General features: G+C 46.0%; 2 protein-coding genes across 12 annotated transcripts in view; one reads left to right on the top strand and one right to left on the bottom strand.

Moving 5' to 3' along the window:
• Positions 1-10,555, top strand: part of LOC139532808 (uncharacterized) — a 12,647-nt gene extending 2,092 nt beyond the window's left edge. Inside the window, exons 2-10 of one of the 10 annotated variants that reach the window (XR_011666650.1) lie at positions 2,638-2,823; positions 3,200-3,268; positions 5,922-5,966; positions 6,082-6,162; positions 6,292-6,822; positions 7,704-7,947; positions 8,239-8,344; positions 9,745-9,847; positions 9,936-10,555. Coding sequence is in view for 9 of the 10 variants with exons in the window: in XM_071330875.1 (XP_071186976.1) it covers positions 2,666-2,823; positions 3,200-3,268; positions 5,922-5,966; positions 6,082-6,162; positions 6,292-6,822; positions 7,704-7,988; positions 8,239-8,344; positions 9,745-9,847; positions 9,936-9,952 (1,395 nt within the window). In the remaining variant the exon portion in view is untranslated. Of the gene's footprint in view, positions 1-2,632; positions 2,824-3,199; positions 3,269-5,921; positions 5,967-6,081; positions 6,163-6,291; positions 6,823-7,703; positions 7,989-8,238; positions 8,345-9,744; positions 9,848-9,935 lie in introns of all 10 variants that reach the window. The other 9 variants (XM_071330877.1, XM_071330876.1, XM_071330875.1 and 6 more) reach the window with 9 other exon arrangements.
• On the bottom strand, positions 10,246-27,953 carry tgfbrap1 (transforming growth factor, beta receptor associated protein 1). Of its 2 annotated transcripts, none has more exons than XM_071330872.1 (12): positions 27,485-27,953; positions 24,363-25,073; positions 24,059-24,253; positions 22,693-22,847; positions 19,173-19,411; positions 18,876-19,061; positions 18,446-18,503; positions 18,072-18,215; positions 17,727-17,885; positions 16,977-17,136; positions 16,157-16,605; positions 10,246-15,838 (listed from the first exon to the last, which is right to left on the bottom strand). In XM_071330872.1, exons 2-12 carry the CDS (start codon positions 25,048-25,050, stop codon positions 15,647-15,649), a joined length of 2,625 nt encoding a protein of 874 aa, XP_071186973.1. In that variant the 5' UTR covers positions 25,051-25,073; positions 27,485-27,953; the 3' UTR covers positions 10,246-15,646. The 2 variants fall into 2 exon arrangements, with proteins under 2 accessions (XP_071186973.1, XP_071186972.1); XM_071330871.1 differs by having other exon boundaries at positions 24,363-25,112.
• Positions 27,954-27,975: the final 22 nt, after the last annotated feature.

Below are 27,975 nucleotides of genomic sequence, written 5' to 3' on the forward strand. Positions count from 1 at the left end.
CTATTAAGCCCTAACAACACTATTAAGCCATAGCAACACTATTATGCTCTAACAACACTATTAAGTCATAGCAACACTATTATGCCCTAACAACACTATTGAGCCATAGCAACACTATTAAGCCCTAACAACACTATTAAGCTCTAACAACACTATTAAGCCCTAACAACACTATTAAGCCATAGCAACACTATTAAGTCATAGCAACACTATTATGCCCTAACAACACTATTAAGCCCTAACAACACTATTAAGCCATAGCAACACTATTAAGTCATAGCAACACTATTATGCCCTAACAACACTATTAAGCCCTAACAACACTATTAAGCCCTAACAACACTATTAAGCCATAGCAACACTATTATGCTCTAACAACACTATTAAGCCATAGCAACACTATTATGCTCTAACAACACTATTAAGCCCTAGCAACACTATTAAGCCATAGCAACACTATTAAGCCATAGCAACACTATTAAGTCATAGCAACACTATTAAGCCCTAACAACACTATTAAGTCATAGCAACACTATTAAGCCATAGCAACACTATTAAGCCATAGCAACACTATTAAGTCATAGCAACACTATTAAGCCCTAACAACACTATTAAGTCATAACAACACTATTAAGTCATAGCAACACTATTATGCCCTAACAACACTATTAAGCCATAGCAACACTATTATGCCCTAACAACACTATTAAGCCATAGCAACACTATTAAGCTCTAACAACACTATTAAGCTCTAACAACACTATTAAGCCATAACAACACTATTAAGCCCTAACAACACTATTAAGCTCTAACAACACTATTAAGCCCTAACAACACTATTAAGTCATAGCAACACTATTAAGCCCTAACAACACTATTAAGCTCTAACAACACTATTAAGCCCTAACACCACTATTAAGTCATAGCAACACTATTAAGCCATAGCAACACTATTATGCCCGAACAACACTATTAAGCCATAGCAACACTATTAAGCCCTAACAACACTATTAAGTCATAGCAACACTATTATGCCCTAACAACACTATTAAGCCATAGCAACAATATTAAGCCCTAACAACACTATTAAGCCCTAACAACACTATTAAGCCATAGCAACACTATTATGCTCTAACAACACTATTAAGTCATAGCAACACTATTATGCCCTAACAACACTATTAAGCCATAGCAACACTATTAAGCCCTAACAACACTATTAAGCCATAGCAACACTATTATGCTCTAACAACACTATTAAGCCATAGCAACACTATTATGCTCTAACAACACTATTAAGCCATAGCAACACTATTAAGCCATAGCAACACTATTAAGCCCTAACAACACTATTAAGCCCTAACAACACTATTAAGCCCTAACAACACTATTAAGTCATAGCAACACTATTATGCCCTAACAACACTATTAAGCCATAGCAACACTATTAAGCCATAGCAACACTATTATGCTCTAACAACACTATTAAGCCATAGCAACACTATTAAGCCATAGCAACACTATTATGCTCTAACAACACTATTAAGCCATAGCAACACTATTAAGCCATAGCAACACTATTAAGCCCTAACAACACTATTAAGCCATAGCAACACTATTAAGCCCTAACAACACTATTATGCCCTAACAACACTATTAAGCCATAGCAACACTATTAAGCCATAGCAACACTATTATGCTCTAACAACACTATTAAGCCATAGCAACACTATTAAGCCATAGCAACACTATTAAGCCCTAACAACACTATTAAGTCATAGCAACACTATTATGCCCTAACAACACTATTAAGCCATAGCAACACTATTAAGCCCTAGCAACACTATTAAGCCCTAACAACACTATTAAGTCATAGCAACACTATTATGCCCTAACAACACTATTAAGCCATAGCAACACTATTAAGCCCTAACAACACTATTAAGCCATAGCAACACTATTATGCTCTAACAACACTATTAAGCCATAGCAACACTATTATGCTCTAACAACACTATTAAGCCCTAATAACACTATTAAGCCCTAACAACACTATTAAGCCCTAACAACACTATTAAGCCATAGCAACACTATTATGCTCTAACAACACTATTAAGCCATAGCAACACTATTAAGCCATAGCAACACTATTAAGCCCTAACAACACTATTAAGCCCTAACAACACTATTAAGCCCTAACAACACTATTAAGTCATAGCAACACTATTATGCTCTAACAACACTATTAAGCCATAGCAACACTATTAAGCCATAGCAACACTATTAAGCCATAACAACACTATTAAGCCCTAATAACACTATTAAGCCATAGCAACACTATTAAGCCCTAACAACACTATTAAGCCACATGGAACCAAAGTCTGTTGTTCTCAACCAGTTAAGTTTGTGATTGTTCAATCATAATAATGTGTTGAACATTATTGCTTAATCAAACATACCATCTAGCATGCCATTCTTAACCACATCAGGAAGCGGTCATCATAAAACAGATACATCCACATTCAGGTCTGTCCTCAGGACAGGTAATTGGAATGTTGGAACGTAGCTGGTGACCCAGGTGTGTGAGTGTTCATCACACCAATATCTTTGTTACATTTCATTTTTCTTCTAGCACAGATTGGAACATCCTCGACTGCTTTCTACCATGTCTGTTTTCAGTCAGAAGTCTAAGCCTGTCAGATGGAGTAAGGAGATGAGTGCCAGTCAGAACATAGCTGACAGCAGCAGGAAGAAGACCAGTCTGCTGAAAGACAACAGCTGGATCAGACGCAGCATGGAGGAGGAGGAGGAGGAGCTAGTGGAGTAAGTGGGACACACACACACAAAAACACACGCATCCTTAGAGACACACATACACGAGTACACACACACACACACACACACACACACACACACACACACACACACACACACACACACACACACACACACACACACACACACACACACACACACACACACACACACACACACACACACACACACACACACTACACACACACACACACACACACACACAGTGTGGAGAGGGTCTGAGCTGTCTCAAATCTACTGACACTGTCACCATGGTAAGAAGTTTACCAATGTCAAACATCTAAATGATTTGACAATATCACATTTGGTAGAATTCTCTCTCTCTAACATCCATCTCCCTCTGTCTGTTTGATGCTAACCACAGCCTGCAGTCTGAGGTGGGCCAGCCCAATCCTGCCAGCCCTAGCACCCCAGTCAACCATCTGACCAAGAGGTACATTTTCATTATGTTTATCTTAGCAGCATTCCTGCCTAGAAGGCCAGCATCCCGGAGTCGCCTCTTCACTGTTGACGTTGAGACTGGTGTTTTGCTGGTACTATTTAATGAAGCTGCCAGTTGACGACTTGTGAGGTGTCTGTTTCTCAAACTAGACACTCTAATGTGCTTGTCCTCTTGCTCAGTTGTGCACCGGGGCCTCCCACTCCTCTTTCTATTCTGGTTAGAGCCAGTTTGTGCTGTTCTGTGAAGGGAGTAGTACACAGTATTGTACGAGATCTTCAGTTTCTTGGCAATTTCTCACATTGAATAGCCTTCATTTCTCAGAGCAAGAATAGACTGATGAGTTTCAGAAGAAAGTTATTTGTTTTTTGTCTAAAAGGAGTATATTTATTATCTGGTAATCACAGTGTTTTCTTTAACTAGATATCTACTATCTGGTAATCACAGTGTTTTCTTTAACTAGATATCTACTATCTGGTAGTCACAGTGTTTTCTTTAATTAGATATCTACTATCTGATAGTCACAGTGTATTCTTTAACCATATATCTACTATCTGGTAGTCACAGTGTTTTCTTTAACCACATATCTACTAGTCACAGTGTATTCTTTAACTAGATATCTACTATCTGGTAGTCACAGTGTTTTCTTTAACCACATACAGTGGGGAGAACAAGTATTTGATACACTGCCGATTTTGCAGGTTTTACTACTTACAAAGCATGTAGAGGTCTGTAATTTTTATCATAGGTACACTTCAACTGTGAGAAACGGAATCTAAAACAAAAATCCAGAAAATCACATTGTATGATTTTTAAGTAATTAATTTGCATTTTATTGCATGACATAAGTATTTGATACATCAGAAAAGCAGAACTTAATATTTGGTACAGAAACCTTGGTTTGTAATTACAGAGATCATACGTTTCCTGTAGTTCTTGACCAGGTTTGCACACACTGCAGCAGGGTTTTTTGGCCCACTCCTCCATACAGACCTTCTCCAGATCCTTTAGGTTTCGGGGCTGTCGCTGGGCAATATGGACTTTCAGCTCCCTCCAAAGATTTTCTATTGGGTTCAGGTCTGGAGACTAGCTAGGCCACTCCAGGACCTTGAGATGCTTCTTACGGAGCCACTCCTTAGTTGCCCTGGCTGTATGTTTCGGGTCGTTGTCATGCTGGAAGACCCAGTCACGACCCATCTTCAATCCTCTTACTGAGGGAAGGAGGTTGTTGGCCAAGATCTCGCGATACATGGCCCCATCCATCCTCCCCTCAATACGGTGCAGTCGTCCTGTCCCCTTTGCAGAAAAGCATCCCCAGAGAATGATGTTTCTACCTCCATGCTTCACGGTTGGGATGGTGTTCTTGGGGTTGTACTCATCCTTCTTCTTCCTCCAAACAGGGCGAGTGGAGTTTAGACCAAAAAGCTCTATTTTTGTCTCATCAGACCACATGATCTTCTCCCATTCCTCCTCTGGATCATCCAGATGGTCATTGGCAAACTTCAGACGGGCCTGGACATGCGCTGGCTTGAGCAGGGGGACCTTGCATGCGCTGCAGGATTTTAATCCATGACGGCGTAGTGTGTTACTAATGGTTTTCTTTGAGACTGTGGTCCCAGCTCTCTTCAGGTCATTGACCAGGTCCTGCCGTGTAGTTCTGGGCTGATCCCTCACCTTCCTCATGATCATTGATGCCCCACGAGGTGAGATCTTGCATGGAGCCCCAGACCGAGGGTGATTGACTGTCATCTTCAACTTCTTCCATTTTCTAATAATTGCGCCAACAGTTGTTGCCTTCTCACCAAGCTGCTTGCCTATTGTCCTGTAGCCCATCCCAGCCTTGTGCAGGTCTACAATTTTACCCCTGATGTGCTTACCCATCTCTCTGGTCTTGGCCATTGTGGAGAGGTTGGAGTCTGTTTGATTGAGTGTGTGGACAGGTGTCTTTTATACAGGTAACGAGTTCAAACAGGTGCAGTTAATACAGGTAATGAGTGGAGAACAGGAGGGCTTCTTAAAGAAAAACTAACAGGTCTGTGAGAGCCGGAATTCTTACTGGTTGGTAGGTGATCAAATACTTATGTCATGCAATAAAATGCAAATTAATTACTTAAAAATCATACAATGTGATTTTCTGGATTTTTGTTTTAGATTCCGTCTCTCACAGTTGAAGTGTACCTATGATAAAAATTACAGACCTCTACATGCTTTGTAAGTAGGAAAACCTGCAAAATCAGCAGTGTATCAAATACTTGTTCTCCCCACTGTATCTACTAGTCACAGTGTATTCTTTAACTAGATATCTACTATCTGGTAGTCACAGTGTTTTCTTTAACTAGATATCTACTATCTGGTAGTCACAGTGTTTTCTTTAACTAGATATCTACTATCTGGTAGTCACAGTGTTTTCTTTAACCATATATCTACTATCTGGTAGTCACAGTGTTTTCTTTAACTAGATATCTACTATCTGGTAGTCACAGTGTTTTCTTTAACTAGATATCTACTATCTGGTAGTCACAGTGTTTTCTCTAACTGATGGTCACTCTCTACCTGTATCTTCATCATATTTCGTCATTCTCACACAGGTGTGTCTCTTTACCTCACAAATGTATTTGTGTTTTTCGTTTGTTTCGTTTTACCTCAGCCCTCCACTTCCTCCAAAGACCAAGACTGTGTCCTTCATTTTAAGGTAAAGAGGTCCAAATTCGAACTCAGGGGACTAAAATTGTACCAAACTCACAAAAAAAACTGTCAGACCCTCCTATTAGTGTACTGAACCGCGACTGTCTTCCCTCTCCTCCCAGCACCACCTCAAAGAGCATGAAAGACTCCAAGACAGCCATGAGTCCTGGGAGCACCTCCCCAAAGTCTCTAAACTCCCCCACGTAAGTCAGACACATACAACAAGTGACTTGACATGAGTTTAAAGTTTGATTATGTATGTGAGCTTTTATTTAATGCCGTATTACAGTAACTGACCAAAAATCTTGTTTCATTTCCGTGTGGTCATGTAGAAGCTCAACGCTGAAGAGCCCATCCATGTCCCTCTTTACTGCAAGGGTCTTTTCCTCCCCCAAAAAACGATTCTACTCCCCACTGAGCCCTCCAGAAGTACTCCCCCACGCCATTACCCATATCACTGATGAAGAGCCCCCGGCAGTCCCAACAACTCCACCACCACCACCTCCAACAACTCTACCACCACCACCACCTCCAACAACTCTACCACCACCACCTCCAACAACTCTACCACCACCATCACCACCTCCAACAACTCTACCACCACCACCTCCAACAACTCTACCACCACCACCTCCAACAACTCTACCACCACCTCCAACAACTCTACCACCACCTCCAACAACTCTACCACCACCTCCAACAACTCTACCACCACCACCACCACCTCCAACAATTCTACCACCACCACCACCTCCAACAACTCTCCCACCACCACCACCTCCAACAACTCCACCACCTCCAACAACTCCACCACCTCCAATGACCGAGTCAACAATGCCCCAAGCCTCAATCAGTGAGATCAGGTACTTTTGTCATAATGAACATTGATGATTGGCAGTATGCATTCAGTCATGACTACAATGAACAGTTATTTTATTGTGTTACTATTTCCCTTTTTATTTTGCTAAATTTTCTTACTTTTTAACTCTGCACTGTGATTATTATTTGATCCTGCTGGTCATCTATGAACATTTGAACATCTTGAAGAACGATCTGGCCTTAATGGCCATGTACTCTTATAATCTCCAGCCGGCACAGCCAGAAGAGGAATTTGCTAAATGTATGATATGTTACGAATTCCAATTTGTTGTGGCTAACGTTGGCTAGGTGGCTAAAGCTAATGTTAGCTAGGTGGATAATATTATCTAGGCTAGGGGTTAGGGTTAAGATTGGGGTTAGGAGTTAGGTTTAAGGGTAGTTGCAAAGTAAAGGGTAGTTGCGAAGTTGCTAATTCGCTAAAATGCTAAAGTTGTCCATGATGAGATTCGAACACGCAACATTTGGGGTTTTGCCTTAAGTAACCTTCTGTCTTATGTGACCACACCCAATGTAACATATCATACTAATTTGAGTCCTGGAATTATTTTTACTATGTCACGTCTAGTCTATGAGACCAGGCTGTCATAAGGGGGAAGATTTGTTTTTGGAATTCTCTAAATATTTCCAATATTATTAATTTCCATGTTGGCTCTATGCCTGGAAATGCCGTTCTCCGGGTGTCAAACTCTCCAAAGAAAAGTGTTTAAAATTCTAAAAACTGTCAATAATGAATATGAACTGAAAAGGATTTTATGTATTTTCTTGACTTTAAATAATATTTATCTCAAAACTGTGATTCCGATAAAATGTGTCCGGAGATTTGGTCAACTCTGTCAGACGACCCTTCTTCATTCTCTCCTCTCAGTTTAGAGACCAGACTCCCTGACCCTCCCTCCCTGACTCCAACCCAGACTCTCCTCTCCATACCCAACAGGTCAGTCCTGACTCCAACCCAGACTCTCCTCTCCATACCCAACAGGTCAGTCCTGACTCCAACCCAGACTCTCCTCTCCATACCCAACAGGTCAGTCCTGACTCCAACCCAGACTCTCCTCTCCATACCAAACAGGTCAGTCCTGACTCCAACCCAGACTCTCCATACCAAACAGGTCAGTCCTGACTCCAACCCAGACTCTTCATTACCCAACAGGTCAGTCCTGACTCCAACCCAGACTCTACTCTCTAGTCCATACCCAACATATCAGCCATGTGTTTTGTGTTCATGTAGCAAATCAATGTCTGAACAGTTAAAATAAATGTTAAAAAAGATTGTGTAAATGAACACTGTATCAGGACTGTGTTTGTCTTATTGAACATCACAGGTGCCAACTCTGCACTCAGCAAAGCTGTCTCTATGTTTTCTCTCTATACCCAACTCACTACTGCCCTCTACTGTACAGGAGTGTGACCAAGGGGCTGTGTTCGTACTGCTGTCAACCAATGGTGGCTGGAGCCAACATGATCCTGGAGGATCTACAGATCTATAGCCACTCATCCTGCTTCAAGGTAAAGCAACACACCTGTCTATTCAACATATATCTATGTGTGTCCCAATTGCCTCTCCTAAGCTCTTTAAACTGCACTACTTCAGACCAGGCCCAATGGATCCTATAGGCCCTGGTCAAAAGTAGTGCACTATATAGGGAATAGTGTGGCATTTTCACACACCTACAGTTCGTCTCACACATCTACAAGTCTATCTATTCAACACACATCTAAAGTACGTCTACACGTCTATCTATTCAACACACATCTACAGTACGTCTACACGTCTATCTATTCAACACACATCTACAGTACGTCTACACGTCTATCTATTCAACACACATCTACAGTACGTCTACACGTCTATCTATTCAACACACATCTACAGTACGTCTACACGTCTATCTATTCAACACACATCTACAGTACGTCTACACGTCTATCTATTCAACACACATCTACAGTACGTCTACACGTCTATCTATTCAACACACATCTACAGTACGTCTACACGTCTATCTATTCAACACACATCTACAGTACGTCTACACGTCTATCTATTCAACACACATCTACAGTACGTCTACACGTCTATCTATTCAACACACATCTACAGTACGTCTATCTATTCAACAAACATCTACAGTACGTCTACACGTCTATCTATTCAACACACATCTACAGTACGTCTACACATCTATCTATTCAACGCACATCTACAGTACGTCTACACGTCTATCTATTCAACACACATCTACAGTACGTCTACACGTCTATCTATTCAACACACATCTACAGTACGTCTACACGTCTATCTATTCAACACACATCTACAGTACGTCTACACGTCTATCTATTCAACACACATCTACAGTACGTCTACACGTCTATCTATTCAACACACATCTACAGGAAGTCACACATATTCCACATAGTTGTGCTGTAGTGATAACTGGATATGCCCTCTAGATGTGTATCATGTGTGCAGTCAGTCAATCAGTTGGCAGTCAGTCACACAGCAGGCAGTCAGTCAATCAGTTGGCAGTCAGTCAGGCAGTCAGTTAGTCAATCAGTTGGCAGTCAGTCTGGCAGGCAGGCAGTCAGTCAATCAGTTGGCAGTCAGTCTGGCAGGCAGGCAGTCAGTCAATCAGTTGGCAGTCAGTCTGGCAGGCAGGCAGGCAGTCAGTCAATCAGTTGGCAGTCAGTCAGGCAGGCAATCAGTTAATCAGTTGGCAGTCAGTCAATCAGCAGGCAGTCAGTCAATCAGTTGGCTGTCAGTCAGTCAGGCAGGCAGGCAATCAGTAGGCAGTCAGGCAATGAGTAGGCAGTTATTCATGTGATTCTAATAATCTGTCTCTGAACCCAGACTGTATGTAACCGTCTTCCTCTCCTCTTTCCCTCCCCCTCTCTCTCCTCTACAGTGTGAGGTGTGCCATTGTCCTCTAGGAGACCTCCATGTAGGAGACAGTATGTGGCTCCACAGAGGGACAGTGCACTGTGAAGGCTGCTTCAGCACAACCAGAGGTGTGTGTGTGTGTGTGTGTGTCCACAACAAATCCGTCCTGCTATGCTGGCTTGGCTCTAATCCAGTCCTGTACGGGTTTCTTTACAGAGAAGTATCTCCTCTAGGGAAGGATGACAGAACGCTCACGTCGCCACGGTAACACAGACAGAACAAGGAGACACCGCTTCAGAAGTCGTAAAAGGACACATTGCTTTAACATGGGTGGATCTGGCGGTTGACTCAACAGTAAATTACATTTTATAATGTAGTCTGGATCTTTAAATCTTCACAACCTCTCTTGCAAATTATTGTCACATATAGAATCAGATCCAATGACCTGGATGGATTCTTTATGTACTTCATCTACTTTCATGTAATATGACGATTTGTTAAATCACATTACAATATAACCACCAACTGATGTCAGCATGTAGTCATGTTTATTAAAATGGACATCTTCACATGTTGTACATTCCACCTACATTGATTTACAAAGCAACAAACTACTATATATACAGTATATACACATACCAGTATCTATATATTTATAAAATACATCAGGAGAGAGAGACAGAGAGATAGAAAGGGAGAGAGCCAGAGAGGGAGAGGGGAGGTTTGTTTAAGGTCATGTTTATACACGTGTTATTGGTGTCAGGGGAGAAGGCAGAAGACAGTAAGTCCTTGTTTGTGCAGAGTAAACCCCTGCATCCCAAATGACACCCCATTCCCTATATAGTGCACTACTTTAGACCAGGGCAAATGACACCCCATTCCCTATATAGTGCACTACTTTAGACCAGGGCAAATGACACCCCATTCCCTATATAGTGCACTACTTTAGACCAGGGCAAATGACACCCCATTCCCTATATAGTGCACCACTTTAGACCAGGGTCCATGTGTATTCAGGCACTAACAGAAGCCTGTAACCAAAGTTAAAGGTGTTATTCAACATGTAACAATCTAAAAACAGGCTGATCTTGAAATCAGACGTCACTGATCTGAGAAGTGATGGAAAAGATGGGTCCATTTTGAATGTCCATCCAGAGATGACCATACAGAAGGATGGTACTGAAGGTGTCTGAAATGGAGCCCAATGTCCTATATAGTGCACTACTTTTGACCAGACCCATTATGTGCCCTGGTCCAAAGTAGTACACTACATACTAAATAGGGTGCCAGACAGTGTTAAATGGTGTTGTGCACTGATATCATCTCCTCCAAAACGTGCCACTCTTGGGGGGGGGCGGAGTTACTGTGATTAATGTGTCCAATCGGTACGTCTGACCTAGTTATCCTGGCCCATCACTGTGCATGGAACCAGCCACTGGAATAATCAGCCATGCCCACAAATATGCTACTGGCTTTACATACACAAGAATGATTCTTTTTATTTTTGTTTTCCCCAAATATCATGGGAACAATACCTTTGGCGTTTAACAAAACCTTGAAGACTGCTCAGTCCAGTATTCTAGACTTCCATCCTACTACACCCTCTTTCAATGATTAAAAAAACATTTAGATCTTCAAATCGTGTAACGGACAGTGATTCATTCCTTTATCAAATAACAGAATATTAAGTACATAACCGGTGCAGGTGCCAATAGGGAATGAAAGCAGTCGTGAATTATGGAGGGAACAGAGAGCCAGACAGCAACACCCTCATCTACAACATGTAGAGTCATAGCCGGCTGTTTCTATTCACATGGTAGCAGTTACGGTGTGATCAGGACGGAGTTTTGAATTAAAGGCTGAGTTTTAAAAAATAATTACATTTTTAAAAAAACGTTATTTTGATCATCCCCAAAGACAGAGGGTGCATCCCCAAATGGCCAGAGATCCTGGTCAAATGTAGTGTATTATATAGGGAATAGGGTGCCACCTGAGAAACAGACAGAGACACAACACCCTTCACCAACAGAGAAACAAACTGGATATAACTGGATATCATAGAGAAGAAGAGTGTGTGTGTGTGTGTGTGAGAAAGAGGGCTTTCACTTAGTCTGTGCTCATCAAATGGTCTATTGCAATATCCATCAAAAGTTTGACATTTCACACATTTTAAAAAGTCAAAATAGTTTTTTTTGACAGAGAAATCAGTTTGCTATAAACCTTGCAAGCAGGGTGAGAACAAAACAGCTAAAGCATTGAAACAAATAGACTGCATTGCAATGCGTTTTCCCTTTTACTGTTCACTAAATGCTCAGCTGGTTTTAACGTGTCGGTACAAAAACTAATATTTTACCGGCTAAGTTGCATAATTGAAGGGTTCCCTGTAAATCAATGTGTTAATACAAAGGCTGATTTCTTGCTTTGTTCGACCCACAATCATGTTGTTCACTGATCTACATGAACTGGGACAGGACCATAGATGTATAGAGATCATTACTTGGAAATAACACTATTTGCATGGACTTTGCCACTGAGCGCTTCCACCATTTTAAAGTAGTCAACTGGACAGGGATTCCTATGAGTTGGGAGTGATCAGTCAATGATCAGAGCATTGTCTTCTTCAAAATTGGTTTTCTGAGTTTGAAAATGGCTTTAAGCTATATCACCGCCATCTAGTGGCCACAATAAATGAATGACAAGATTTGGTTCAAGACCCCAGGCAATGCAGGTGGCGGTAAATCACTAATATTAGCGATACACTTTTTCAAACATAAAAAAAATAAGAAAATGTACTACTTTAAAATGGTGATGGCCTCAATGGTGCTGCCCATGCTGTCACTGACGCCATAATGGGACAGATACAAAGCTGAGAACTCTATAAATAGGACATAGCTTAGCCTGAGTGCCAGTCTGTTTGTGTCACCATGACAACTCCTTGTCACTCATAGTCATGCCAAAAATAATTGGCTTGACTAATAGCAATAAAGTTGGCATGAGCACAAACAGATCTGGGACCAGGTTAAACGTAGCTTTGGTTAGTGAAACATTAGCCAATTCTTCTGTTCTGTTTTAGCATTTTACATCCCATAGAGCTGGGTCACGTTCATCAGGGAACACCGAAGCAAAACGTTTCGCAGTGGAAAAGGAAAACAAGTTTGTTTTTCGAGATGGCTCAGCTAGTCCCTCTCCCGTTTTCTTCAGTTTGGTGCCTAATGAATACGGCCCTGGTCTGAGCTGAAACCAGCTAGCATCAGGTTAGCTGGATGTTTCAACCCCACCTTGGTTTGCAAAGTGAAAACCAAGAGAGACAGTTCTTGAGTAGTGTGGACACAAGGTTCGGGTAGGGGAGCAGGTTGGAGGGGTGAGAGAGCGTGTGCAACACAGCAGAACATTTAGCAACACTTAGGAACTCTCCTGGCTGTGAACACAGCCTCACTTGGGGAATCATCGTCTTCAAGCTCAGTCTCAGATACCAGCAGCAGAGAGGAGCCACTGTAGTGAAGGAGGAGGTGCCTAACTGGTCTGCAGTAAGACCCTTCCCAGGGATAGACTCAAGCTCACCTCAGGTTTGGGCCTGGACCAGGACAGACATAGCAGAGGAGGGGTTCAGCACTGGACCAGGACAGACATAGCAGAGGAGGGGTTCAGCACTGGACCAGGACAGACATAGCAGAGGAGGGGTTCAGCACTGGACCAGGACAGACGTAGCAAAGGAGGGGTTCAGCACTGGACCAGGACAGACATAGCAGAGGAGGGGTTCAGCACTGGACCAGGACAGACATAGCAGAGGAGGGGTTCAGCACTGGACCAGGACAGACATAGCAGAGGGGGGGTTCAGCACTGGACCAGGACAGACATAGCAGAGGAGGGGTTCAGCACTGGACCAGGACAGACATAGCAGAGGAGGGGTTCAGCACTGGACCAGGACAGACATAGCAGAGGAGGGGTTCAGCGCTGGACCAGGACAGACGTAGCAGAGGAGGGGTTCAGCACTGGACCAGGACAGACATAGCAGAGGAGGGGTTCAGCACTGGACCAGGACAGACATAGCAGAGGAGGGGTTCAGCACTGGACCAGGACAGACATAGCAGAGGAGGGGTTCAGCACTGGACCAGGACAGACATAGCAGAGGAGGGGCTCACACTGGACCAGGACAGACATAGCAGAGGAGGGGTTCAGCACTGGACCAGGACAGACATAGCAGAGGAGGGGTTCAGCACTGGACCAGGACAGACATAGCAGAGGAGGGGTTCAGCACTGGACCAGGACAGACGTAGCAGAGGGGTTCAGCACTGGACCAGGACAGACGTAGCAGAGGGGTTCAGCACTGGACCAGGACAGACATAGCAGAGGAGGGGTTCAGCACTGGACCAGGACAGACATAGCAGAGGAGAGGTTCAGCACTGGACCAGGACAGACGTAGCAGAGGAGGGGTTCAGAACTGGACCAGGACAGACATAGCAGAGGAGGGGTTCAGCACTGGACCAGGACAGACTTAGCAGAGGAGGGGTTCAGAACTGGACCAGGACAGACATAGCAGAGGAGGGGTTCAGCACTGGACCAGGACAGACGTAGCAGAGGAGGGGTTCAGCACTGGACCAGGACAGACATAGCAGAGGAGGGGTTCAGCACTGGACCAGGACAGACGTAGCAGAGGGGGGGTTCAGCACAGGACCAGGACAGACTTAGCAGAGGGGGGGTTCAGCACAGGACCAGGACAGACATAGCAGAGGAGGGGTTCAGCACTGGACCAGGACAGACATAGCAGAGGAGAGGTTCAGCACTGGACCAGGACAGACATAGCAGAGGAGGGGTTCAGAACTGGACCAGGACAGACATAGCAGAGGGGTTCAGCACTGGACCAGGACAGACTTAGCAGAGGAGGGGTTCAGAACTGGACCAGGACAGACATAGCAGAGGAGGGGTTCAGCACTGGACCAGGACAGACGTAGCAGAGGAGGGGTTCAGCACTGGACCAGGACAGACATAGCAGAGGAGGGGCTCAGCACTGGACCAGGACAGACGTAGCAGAGGAGGGGTTCAGCACTGGACCAGGACAGACATAGCAGAGGAGAGGTTCAGCACTGGACCAGGACAGACATAGCAGAGGAGGGGTTCAGAACTGGACCAGGACAGACATAGCAGAGGGGTTCAGCACTGGACCAGGACAGACTTAGCAGAGGAGGGGTTCAGAACTGGACCAGGACAGACATAGCAGAGGAGGGGTTCAGCACTGGACCAGGACAGACGTAGCAGAGGAGGGGTTCAGCACTGGACCAGGACAGACATAGCAGAGGAGGGGCTCAGCACTGGACCAGGACAGACGTAGCAGAGGAGGGGTTCAGCACTGGACCAGGACAGACATAGCAGAGGAGGGGTTCAGCACTGGACCAGGACAGACGTAGCAGAGGAGGGGTTCAGAACTGGACCAGGACAGACTGTAGGTTTCATTTCAATGTTTAGAGTCATGATGGATGGATGTGGAGTTCGTTCTTGTTGTAGAACTTCATTCACATCTCAGTCGGTCATCAGTCTCCCTGTTGTTTATGAATGGAGGCACTGGAATAAATACCTTCCTTCCTTCATTCACAAATGAACGAGAGCACACACACACACACACACACACACACACACACACACACACACACACACACACACACACACACACACACACACACACACACACACACACACACACACACACACAGTAGAGAAGTGTGGTCAGCTCTGTGTTTCTGAGTATGCTCCAGGGCTGCTCCCACTATGCTGGACCACGGTAGCCATGGTAACCTCTGTGCTTTTATCCCCAATAGTCATCATCTGATGTGACCCCCCCCCAGACGCAACCAATCACAGCCCGGGCTGCTGCTAGGCTCCTCCCATCACACTGGCTCTGGGCGAGGCTTGGGTGGTGGTGGGCAGGGGCTTCATGTGTGGTTGTTGCTATTGGCTAGTTGTCTCCTGGTGGGCGAGTCTCGTACCACCCTCTGGGCGGCACAGTGTGTGTGTACGGCCACGCCTCCTGGAAGACACACACAGTCCGGCTCGCTGAAGGTGTTGTGGCACAGAACACACCCCTTCTTCTCTGATACCAGGACTGGGCTTCTCCTCTGCTTCAACTGATGACACGACAACATGGCCAGAGTTACATCTCACCTTCATCATGACTCAGCAGAACGTAGGAGCAATTACAAAGATTTTAAAAAATCAGAAGAGCTTTGTAGTAAACACATAATACAGAGTTGTGTGTGCGTCGTGTGTGTGTGTGTTGTTGTGAATGGTTAGATATTACTGCACTGTTGGAGCTACAAACACAAGCATTTCACTGCACCCGCAATAACATCTGCTAAACATGCGACCAAACAAATGTGATTTGATTTTGTGTGTGTGCGTGTTTGACGTGTGTGTGTGTGTGTGTCTCGTCGTTCCAGTCTCACCCTGTCGTGCTGCAGCTGTAGGTTCTCTGACCTCGCCAGCCCCAGTGCAACCTGGGAGGTACGGAAGGCGTGCATACTCCCCCGCAGGGCGCGTCCGAGGAACGGGCGAAGCAGCTGCAGGGACCACCCTTCAGGAAGCAGGTCCAGAACGCGCACAGCGTCAAACACCTCCCCGTGTCGGTTTAACAGATCCACCGCTGCCATCTCCAGCTCCCCGGAGCCGGTACTACTGGGAAGGTCCCGGTCCAGATAGACCTCCAGAAGGAGGTGGAAGAGGCGCTGCTGGTAGGCCGGGTCCCGGGAGGCGGAACCCCACACGCAGTAGGCCTCGGCAGCGGGGAAGTCTTTGAGCTGGTGCACCAGGATGTGTAACGCCTTATCGTGCTCCTCTAGTTTCCCGTGGAGCGTGGCTCTCTCCAGAAACAACTGGTCACACTCCTGGATCTTACCTGAGGGAGGGAGGGGGAGACAGAGGTTATGGTTGGTTATAGCCATGTCATCATGGATAATAGCAGGGTTATAGTAGGTTATAGACATTCTCTGGTTACATGCCTCATACCATGTCCGTTTGGATGATCCCATTATTCTGCCAGGAAACTAAATGTGGGGTATTGGTATTATCTCATGTTTAAACAGTAACAATACTTCAACTGGACTAGATCAAACTAAAATATTGTTTAAAACGTTTAAAATCAACAACATTGGCCACCTACCAAATTACACCCCATTCCTGATGCAGTGCACGACTTTTGATCTGAGCCCTATGCACTGTATACGGAATAGGGTGTCATTTGGGACACAAAGACAATGGACAGCTCACCCAGTAGTAGTTGGACGCGGTACAGACTGGACTCCCTGAGGAGGAGCTGGAGTTTGTCCCGTGCTATAGACACCTGTTGGTCCACTGTGGGGGACTGAGACAGGAGAGACAGGACTCTGTCTGTATACTGCACTGCCAGGTGGGTGTGGAGCTTCTCTTTCTACAGAGAGAGAGAGAGACAGAGTTACATACAGTAGACAGACAGAGAGAGAGAGAGAGAGAGAGAGAGAGAGAGAGACAGACATTGAGAGAGAGAGAGACAGACAGTGAGAGAGAGAGAGACAGACAGTGAGAGAGACAGAGACAGACAGTGAGAGAGAGACAGACAGTGAGAGAGAGACAGACAGTGAGAGAGAGACAGACAGAGAGACAGACAGACAGACAGTGAGAGAGACAGAGAGACAGACAGACAGAGAGCAGTAAAGAACAAGCACCAGGGAAAGGAGGTAAATCGTGGAGTAATATGCAGAGAGGGACAAGACAGTTATAATCAACTAATGTCAACAATCGTTACGTCTCGTCCGTTGTAAATGCTCAGTACTGCTTATGAATGGGTTATAGTTGTGCTATGAAGGGGTTATAGTTGTGCTATGAATGGGTTATGAAGTCCTAAGTAGGTACTCTTCAGGTGAAGTATTACCATTATAGACGCTGCTGCTGTAATTATGGCATTTCTTATGTACCCCTTATGAACATGTTATGAACGTGTTATGAACATGTTATGAAGTCCTATGTAGTGTATGTTCTGACCTGTATCCGTCGGCCCAGCACCAGGTGTTCCAAGTAGAGCAGCAGAGCCTGGCTGTGTTTCCCCAGGTACGTGATGACGTCGTCTGGGTTCACCTGGTCCTTCTGCTCCTTAACCTGGTCCTGACCCACCGGCCTCCTGGTGAAGATCTGCACCCCTACCTAGAGACCACAGATAAACATCCATAGAATCACAATGAGGAGAGTCTTCTTTACTCTTATGGGTATATTCAAAATGGCCGGCAGTCGACATCATTACTTAGTTTCTGCTAGAACTTAGGGCCCTGGTCAAAAGTAGTACACAATATAGGGATTAAGGTGCCATTTGGAACGCAGGCAGAAACGTACCGTCTGGTCTCTCTGCAGGGCCCAGTCTGCATATTTCCACACCAGGTCCGGGTTGGAACAGAAACTCAGGAAGTCCACAATGTAGTCATACAGATCAGACCTGGTGGAGTCCTGAAGGTCCCCATTCACTACCCGCACCCACAACTACAGGAGGAGAGATGTATTTTACAACCCCATAGTCACTTCATTACAATTCATATTAAATAATAATCAAGATAATGGATTGGATTTATAGGGCTTTTCGACCTAGGTGCTCAAAACGCATTAGTTTAAGATGTGGCCATGTTTGATTAGATTTGACTTGCCATATAAGAGCCATGGTGGTACTGTCACCGTGTTCAAACTAAGGTAGTGTACAGTAGTAGCATGTTTACCTGTAGAGCAGCTGAATCCTGTCCGTTATAATGGTACAGGAGGCCTAGTGCAAAATACCTGATGTACAGGAGAAAGATAAACCAACATAAAAAAAACACTCATTACACACTTTTAAAGCAATAGCATAGCAGGCTACTTTGAACGCAATATCTTAGTGCCCACTAGGCTGGGCTAGGCTAGCTGCTGTACCGGCTGGGCTAGGCTAGCTGCCGTACCCGCTAGGCTAGCTGCCGTACCAGCTAGGCTAGCTGCCGTACCAGCTAGGCTAGCTGCCGTACCAGCTAGGCTAGCTGCAGTACCCGCTAGGCTAGCTGCAGTACCCGCTAGGCTAGCTGCAGTACCCGCTAGGCTAGCTGCAGTACCCGCTAGGCTAGCTGCAGTACCCGCTAGGCTAGCTGTAGTACCCGCTAGGCTAGCTGTAGTACCCACTTGTGGTGTTTCTCTAGCCAGGGGGCACTGTCTGCCAGTAAACAGGCGTTGGGGGAGGCCAGCAGGTCCAGAAGACTCTCGTGGTCCTGCTCAGCGTACAGCTTCAACAGCGCCGTGTCCACGTCCTCCCGGCAGCCATTCGCCCCCTCCGTGCTTCGCACCTCACCCAGGTACGTGATGAGGAACCTATAATAATAATAATAATAATAATAATAGCCATTTAGCAGAACACTTTTATCTGTATTCTACGTACAGATGGTCCTGGGAATCTGAGCTACAGAGGACCACATCTCTTACCTCTTGCACCTCTGGACCTTCTCCTGGTCGCCCTGCGCCAGGTGGTTGAGGTCGGCGAACTCGTGGAGCGGCGGGTGGCAGCGGGTGAAGGAGGAGGAGGCCGGGAGGAGGAGAGGGTAGAGGGAGATCAACTCCCGGACGTCCAACTGACCTGTCCTGAAGTGTTCTTTCGCTTCTAAAAACTGAAGCTGTCCAAACTGGATGAATCCTGCTTGCTGGAGGATTCTTTTGTGCAATATCTGAGGTAGGGGGGGTGTAATGAAAGAGAAAGTTAAAGATGCATCACATCTCATCCCTCCTATTCTATATTTTACATTTCATAAGGACACAATCACCCCAGTTAAATGAGCCACCTGGGAACACATGATGCATCACTGTCACAATAACCCCCTGGGCTGTACTCACAAAAGACCAAAATAAACTATAGAAATCAACTTTTTTTTGTTATTTTTTACCCCACTTTTCTCCAATTTCGTGGTATCCAATTGGTAGTTACAGTCTTGTCCCATCGCTGCAACTCCCGTACGGACTCAGGAGAGGTGAAGGTCGAGAGCTGTGCGTCCTCCGAAACACAACCCAACCAAGCCGCACTGCTTCTTGACACAATGCCCACTTAACCTGGAAGCCAGCCGCACCAATGTGTCGGAGGAAACGCCTGGCGACCGTGTCAGCGTGCACTACGCCCGGCCTGCCACAGGAATCGCAATGGGACAAGAACATCCCTGCCGGCTAAACCCTCCCCTAACCCGGACGATGCTGGGCCAATTGTGCGCCGCCCCATGGGTCTCCCGGTCGCGGCCGACTGCGATAGAGCCTGGACTCGAACCCAGAATCTCTAGTGGCACAGCTAGCACTGCCTTAGACCACTGCTCCACTAGGGAGGCCTAGAAATCAGCCTTTTGATCATCTGTTTTAGAGGTCGACCAATTAATCGGAATGGCCGATTAATTAGGGCTGATTTCAAGTTTTCATAACAATCGGAAATCGGTATTTTTGGACACCAATTTGGCCGTTTTTTTTACACCTTTATTTAACTAGGCAAGTCAGTTAAGAACACATTCTTATTTTCAATGACGGCCTAGGAACGGTGGGTTAACTGCCTTGTTCAGGGGCAGAACGACAGATTTTTACCATGTCAGTTCGGGGATTCAATCTTGCAACCTTACAGTTAACTAGTCCAACACTCTAACCACCTGCTTTACATTGCACTCCACGAGGAGCCTGCCTGTTATGCGAATGCAATAAGAAGCCATGGTAAGTTGCTAGCTAGCATTAAACTTATAAAAAACAATCAATCATAATCACTAGTTAACTACACATGGTTGATGATATTACTAGTTATTTATTTATTTATTTTTTATTCCCCTTTTCTCCCCAATTTTCGTGGTATCCAATCGCTAGTAATTACTATCTTGTCTCATCGCTACAACTCCCGTACGGGCTCGGGAGAGACGAAGGTCGAAAGCCATGCGTCCTCCGAAGCACAACCCAACCAAGCCGCACTGCTTCTTAACACAGCGCGCCTCCAACCCGGAAGCCAGCCGCACCAATGTGTCGGAGGAAACACCGTGCACCCGCCCCCCTCGGTTAGCGCGCACTGCGCCCGGCCTGCCACAGGAGTCGCTGGAGCGCGATGAGACAAGGATATCCCTACCGGCCAAACCCTCCCTAACCCGGACGACGCTAGGCCAATTGTGCGTCGCCCCACGGACCTCCCGGTCGCGGACGGCTACGACAGAGCCTGGGCGCGAACCCAGAGACTCTGGTGGCGCAGCTAGCACTGCGATGCAGTGCCCTAGACCACTGCGCCACCCGGGAGGCCGATGATATTACTAGTTTATCTAGCGTGTCCTGCGTTGCATATAATCGATGCGGTGCGCATTCGCGAAAAAGGACTATCGTTGCTCCAACGTGTACCTAACCATAAACATCAATGCCTTTCTTAAAATCAATACACAAGTATATATTTTTAAACCTGCATATTTAGTTAATATTGCCTGCTAACATGAATTTCTTATAACTAGGGAAATTGTGTCACTTCTCTTGCAACAGAGTCAGGGTATATGCAGCAGTTTGGGCCGCCTGGCTCGTTGCGAACTGTGTGAAGACTATTTCTTCCTAACAAAAGACAGCCAACTTCGCCAAACGGCGCATTTGCGAAAAAAGCACAATCGTTGCACGACTGTACCTAACCATAAACATCAATGCCTTTCTTAAAATCAATACACAGAAGTATATATTTTTAAACCTGCATATTTAGCTAAAAGAAATCCAGGTTAGCAGGCAATATTAACCAGGTGAAACTGTGTCACTTCTCTTGCGTTCATTGCACGCAGAGTCAGGGTATATGCAAGTTTGTGCCGCCTGGTTCGTTGCGAACTAATTTGCCAGAATTTTACGTAATTATGACATAACATTGAAGGTTGTGCAATGTAACAGGAATATTTAGACTCATGGATGCCACCCGTTAGATAAAATACAGAACGGTTCCGTATTTCACTGAAAGAATAAACATTTTATTTTCGAGATGATAGTTTACGGATTCGACCATATTAATGACCTAAGGCTCGTATTTCTGTGTGTTATTATGTTATAACTAAGTCTATGATTTGATAGAGCAGTCTGACTGAGCGATGGTAGGCAGCAGCATGCTTGTACGGATTCATTCAAACAGCACTTTCATGCGTTTTGCCAGCAGCTCTTCGCAATGCTTCAAGCATTGAGCTGTTTATGACTTCAAGCCTGTCAACTCCCAAGATTAGGCTGGTGTAACCGATGTGAAATGGCTAGCTAGTTAGCGGGGTGCGCGCTAATAGCGTTTCAAACGTCACTCGCTCTGAGACTTGGAGTAGTTGTTCCCCTTGCTCTGCATGGGTAATGCTGCTTCGAGGGTGGCTGTTGTCGATGTGTTCCTCGTTCGAGCCCAGGTAGGAGCGAGGAGAGGGACGGAAGCTATACTGTTACACTGGCAATACTAAAGTGCCTATAAGAACATCCAATAGTCAAAGGTATATGAAATACAAATCGTATAGAGAGAAATAGTCCTATAATTCCTATAATAACTACAACCTAAAACTTCTTACCTGGGAATATTGAAGACTCATGTTAAAAGGAACCACCAGCTTTCATATGTTCTCATGTTCTGAGCAAGGAACTTAAACGTTAGCTTTCTTACATGGCACATATTGCACTTTTACTTTCTTCTCCAACACTTTGTTTTGGCATTATTTAAACCAAATTGAACATGTTTCATTATTTATTTGAGGCTAAATTTATTTTATTGATGTATTATATTAAGTTAAAATAAGTGTTCAACCAGTATTGTTGTAATTGTCATTATTACAAACAAAAAAATAAATTTAAAAATCGGCCGATTAATCGGTATCGGCTTTTTTTTTGGTCCTCCAATAATCAGTATCAGCGTTGAAAAATCATAATCGGTCGACCTCTAATATGTATTCAGCTAGTGGTGAGTATTGAAAAGCTCTCTAGCAAAAACACTATTTGTGGCAGTCTGTACCTGGAACTTGTCTTTGGGAATGTTCCTCCTGGCTCCCTCTGTAAGGGCGAGAGCCTCCTCCACTCTGTGTCCAGCTAGCAGCTCCTGAATCTGTCTCTCCAGAGGTAGGGGCACCAGCACGTACACAGCCTTAGTGGAGGCTAGAACCACCTTACCTATAGGGACAGAGACAGTTAGGAACAGAGACAGGGGACAGGGACACAGTTAGGGACAGAGGTAGGGGACAGGGACACAGTTAGGGACAGAGGTAGGGGACAGGGACACAGTTAGGGACAGGGGTAGGGGCACCAGCACGTACACAGCCTTAGTGGAGGCTAGAACCACCTTACCTATAGGGACAGAGACAGGGACAGGTCAGGGTTAGGGACACAGACAGGGACAAGTCAGGGTTAGGGACACAGACAGGTCAGGGACACAGACAGGTCAGGGTTAGGGACACAGACAGGTCAGGGACACAGACAGGGACAGGTCAGGGTTACGGACACAGACAAGGACAGGTCAGGGACACAGACAAGGACAGGTCAGGGGCACAGACAAGGACAGGGGCACAGACAGGGACAAGTCAGGGTTAGGGACACAGACAGGTCAGGGTTAGGGACAGGTCAGGGGCACAGACAGGGACAAATCAGGGTTAGGGACACAGACTGATCAGGGACACAGACAGGGACAGGGTTAGGGACACAGACAAGGACAGGTCAGGGGCACAGGTCAGGGTTAGGGACACAGACAGGTCAGGGTTAGGGATACAAACAGGTCAGGGTCAGGGATACAGACAGGTCAGGTTTAGGAACACAGACAGGTCAGGGTTAGGGACACAGACAGGGACAAGTCAGGGTTAGGGACACAGACAGGGACAGGTCAGGGTTAGGGACACAGACAAGTCAGGGTTAGGGACAGACAGGGACAGGTCAGGGACACAGACAGGTCAGGGTTAGGGACACAGACAGGTCAGGGACACAGACAGGTCAGGGTCAGGGACACAGACAGGTCAGGGTTAGGGACACAGACAGGTCAGGGTCAGGGACACAGACAGGTCAGGGTTAGGGACACAGACAGGTCAGGGTCAGGGACACAGACAGGTCAGGGTTAGGGACACAGACAGGAACAGGTCAGGGACACAGACAGGTCAGGGTTAGGGACACAGACAGGAACAGGTCAGGGACACAGACAGGTCAGGTTAGGGACACAGACAGGTCAGGTTTAGGGACACAGATAGGTCAGGGTTAGGGACACAGATAGGTCAGGTTTAGGGACAAAGACAGGAACGGGTCACCATCTCCACAGCCATAGATACTGTAGACAGGTCTACTGAGGTAAGCCAACAAGGTTAGACATTTAGAGTAGTGTAGGGGAGCCATGTTGACACCTTCAAAGTCCTGTAGGATGTGTCCGTCTCTGAAGGAGAGGGTCTGCTTGAGCTGCTGGTCCAGCATACTGTGGACGGTAACGAAGCCCTCATCTAGCGCCACCACATAGGGAAAACACACCGCCGCTCCAATCACACTCTCTGACCAGTTCACTGGGGCACGCTGGGATATACCCTTTGCATTGGCAAACATACCTGAGAGAGAGAGAGAGAGAGAGAGACAGAGATAGCATACTTCACTAGTGATATTTAGTAATAAGATCTATTGATAAACCATACAGCTGCTGTTGTTGTAATGACTCACCCAGGCCACCGGGGGCAGCCAAGAGGAACTCCTCCCTGCCGATCCTCTTGACGATGGGCTTCCTCTCCTCGCTGTCGTAGGGGAACAGGTCCTGCGCGGCCCCTGTGCTGTAGTTAAGGATCATGTACTGCGTGGAGAGGGCCAGGCACAGGAAATAACCGTCCAGACTGAGCGCACATGGCTGCTCCGGCGTGTTGACCTCTTTCACCAGCTGCACCCTGTCCTCGTACACCATGTATATCTGAACGGTGCGCCGCCGGGCCGAGATCACCCCGATCTCCACGCAGAACGGGTCCCCGTTCACCGGGTTCTCGTTGACGCAGAACGCGGCCACGCCTTTAATCTTGGCCCCGCCCGAAGGCACGGGTTCTAAGGTGATCATGTCAACAACACTAACTGTAGCATCACAGAGCACAATGATGCGTTCTAACGCTGATGCGGCCTTCAGGGCCTCCACAGGCTTTTTCAGGCCCAGGTACTTGAACAGCAGCTTCTGGACGGTGTAGGATAGCATCCCCTTGGTCGTGGCATGCTCCTCCAGCAGGAAGTGATGTATGAAGCAGTCGTTGGTGCCCACGTACAGGTGCTTGCCGCAGCACTCGATGCACTCAATGTTGATGCGGGCCTTGTCTCCCATCAGGAGCTCCCGCTCCACGGCAGGGACCAGCTCAAATGCCTTCACACTCATCTTGAAGGCACAGCAAACATCTACTGCAAGAGAGGAGGGGATCAGGTCAACACAGACATCTCCTGCAAGAGAAGAGGAGATCAGGTCAACACAGACATCTCCTGCAAGAGAAGAGGGGATCAGGTCAACACAGACATCTCCTGCAAGAGAAGAAGGGATCAGGTCAACACAGATATCTCCTGCAAGAGAAGAAGGGATCAGGTCAACACAGACATCTCCTGTAAGCGAGGAGGAGATCAGGTCAACACAGACATCTCCTGCAAGAGAAGAGGAGATCAGGTCAACACAGACATCTCCTGTAAGAGAAGAGGAGATCAGGTCAACACAGACATCTCCTGTAAGAGAAGAGGAGATCAGGTCAACACAGACATCTCCTGCAAGAGAAGAAGGGATCAGGTCAACACAGACATCTCCTGTAAGAGAAGAGGAGATCAGGTCAACACAGACATCTCCTGTAAGAGAAGAGGAGATCAGGTCAACACAGACATCTCCTGTAAGAGAAGAGGAGATCAGGTCAACACAGACATCTCCTGTAAGAGAAGAAGGGATCAGGTCAACACAGACATCTCCTGTAAGAGAGGAGGAGATCAGGTCAACACAGACATCTCCTGTAAGAGAAGAGGAGATCGGGTCAACTCAGACATCTCCTGTAAGAGAAGAGGAGATCAGGTCAACACAGACATCTCCTGTAAGAGAAGAGGAGATCAGGTCAACACAGACATCTCCTGTAAGAGAAGAGGAGATCAGGTCAACACAGACATCTCCTGTAAGAGAGGAGGAGATCAGGTCAACACAGACATCTCCTGTAAGAGAAGAGGAGATCAGGTCAACACAGACATCTCCTGTAAGAGAAGAGGAGATCAGGTCAACACAGACATCTCCTGTAAGAGAAGAGGAGATCAGGTCAACACAGACGTCTCCTGCAAGAGAAGAAGTGATCAGGTCAACACAGACATCTCCTGCAAGAGAGGAGGAGATCAGGTCAACACAGACATCTCCTGCAAGAGAAGAGGGGATCAGGTCAACACAGACATCTCCTGTAAGAGAGGAGGAGATCAGGTCAACACAGACATCTCCTGTAAGAGAAGAGGAGATCAGGTCAACACAGACATCTCCTGCAAGAGAAGAAGTGATCAGGTCAACACAGACATCTCCTGCAAGAGAGGAGGAGATCAGGTCAACACAGACATCTCCTGCAAGAGAAGAGGGGATCAGGTCAACACAGACATCTCCTGCAAGAGAGGAGGAGATCAGGTCAACACAGACATCTCCTGTAAGAGAAGAGGAGATCAGGTCAACACAGACATCTCCTGTAAGAGTCAGGAGGGTGAGATCAGGTCAACACAGACATCTCCTGCAAGAGAAGAGGGGATCAGGCCAACATAGACATCTCCTGTAAGAGTCAGGAGGGTGAGATCAGGTCAACACAGACATCTCCTGTAAGAGAAGAGGGGATCGGGTCAACACAGACATCTCCTGCAAGAGAAGAGGGGATCAGGCCAACATAGACATCTCCTGTAAGAGTCAGGAGGGTGAGATCAGGTCAACATCGACATCTCCTGTAAGAGTCAGGAGGGTGAGATCAGGTCAACACAGACATCTCCTGCAAGAGTCAGGAGGGTGAGATCAGGTCAACACAGACATCTCCTGTAAGAGTCAGGAGGGTGAGATCAGGTCAACACACCGTGGATGCGTCCCGATTCTCCACCCTTTTCCCAAAGTGTGCACTTGCACACTTACATGTTATTTCTGTAACAACGGTGGACATTTCCTTCAGCCAATTACATAAGTCCAATGTTTTTATGTTTTTAAATCCATGCACACTTTGGGAGAAGGGTGGATAATTGGGATGCATCCTGTAAGTGCAAAGAAACAGCCTTTCCAATAATATTTTACAAGCTCTCACTGAGTCCCAACTCCAAGGTTAGTGTGGAATCATTAGGACCAGGAACTTTTCCTGATCACGTGAACGGACCTGGAAAAACTCTAGGGACACCTAGTTAGCTAGGAGGATACCGCAATAATGGTACAACTAGAGACTACTAGCAATTATCACTTGACAGTTAGCCATCATGCTAGCTAGCCTAGCTGGCAACAAACCTTCTCTATACAATCATTTCTAGAGAAATTCTGGGGCACTTTGATTAGCAAACCCAGAGCCAAAACTGGGGCAGTTAATTACCTAGCAACATCATGCAAATATTGACTATCAGTTGTGGAAGTAGAGCAATGACTGAAGTAAAGTAAGCTCTCCAGCTAATGTTAACCAGTTTTAGCAGCTAGCTAGCTAGCTGACTGGCTGTATATAACTAGCTACTAAGCAATGACTCAGGCTGTCATTATTGGTAAATCGGTGCTGCTGTTTACTGTAAAAACCTTTAAAAAACAGCTATTTACATGTCCATACAAACACGATAGCTAGAAGCTGTCATACCCCAGCTGTAGCCACTGCAGATCTAGTATAGGAGACGCCGATGTACCACGGCCTTCCTTCCTGCCTTTTCACTTCTCAATCTCCACTCCCTTCGCTGCTAACTGCTTGCTAACCACTAGGGAGAGCTGCCGCTACGTTTTCAGCTCGAAGAAGGTCATTAGGAGGTTGTGTTTCCTGTTTACAATGCAATATATGCATATATTGACAAAATACATGTCTTTCCGCCCTAAAATGGGAGTTGTTGTCCACAAAGCGGCAGGGCGGGCTGTTTAGCTCCCAGCTATCCTTTCTTTGGATTAGTGGAACTTATATTCGATCAAATAAACCTCACGTTGCAAATAAGACATTAATTTTTTTGTTGACCAATTTGTTGACTAACACTCCTTGACCTCCATACAAAAACTTGCTTGGTGGGTGAAAAAACGACACCCGCTGGAGGGAGACAGATTTTCCGCCGAGTTGGGCCTCTCTTCCTGGTTGGTGGGAGGAGC

The sequence above is a fragment of the Salvelinus alpinus genome, chromosome 10 (assembly GCF_045679555.1).
Source record: "Salvelinus alpinus chromosome 10, SLU_Salpinus.1, whole genome shotgun sequence".
Lineage (NCBI taxonomy): Eukaryota > Metazoa > Chordata > Actinopteri > Salmoniformes > Salmonidae > Salvelinus > Salvelinus alpinus.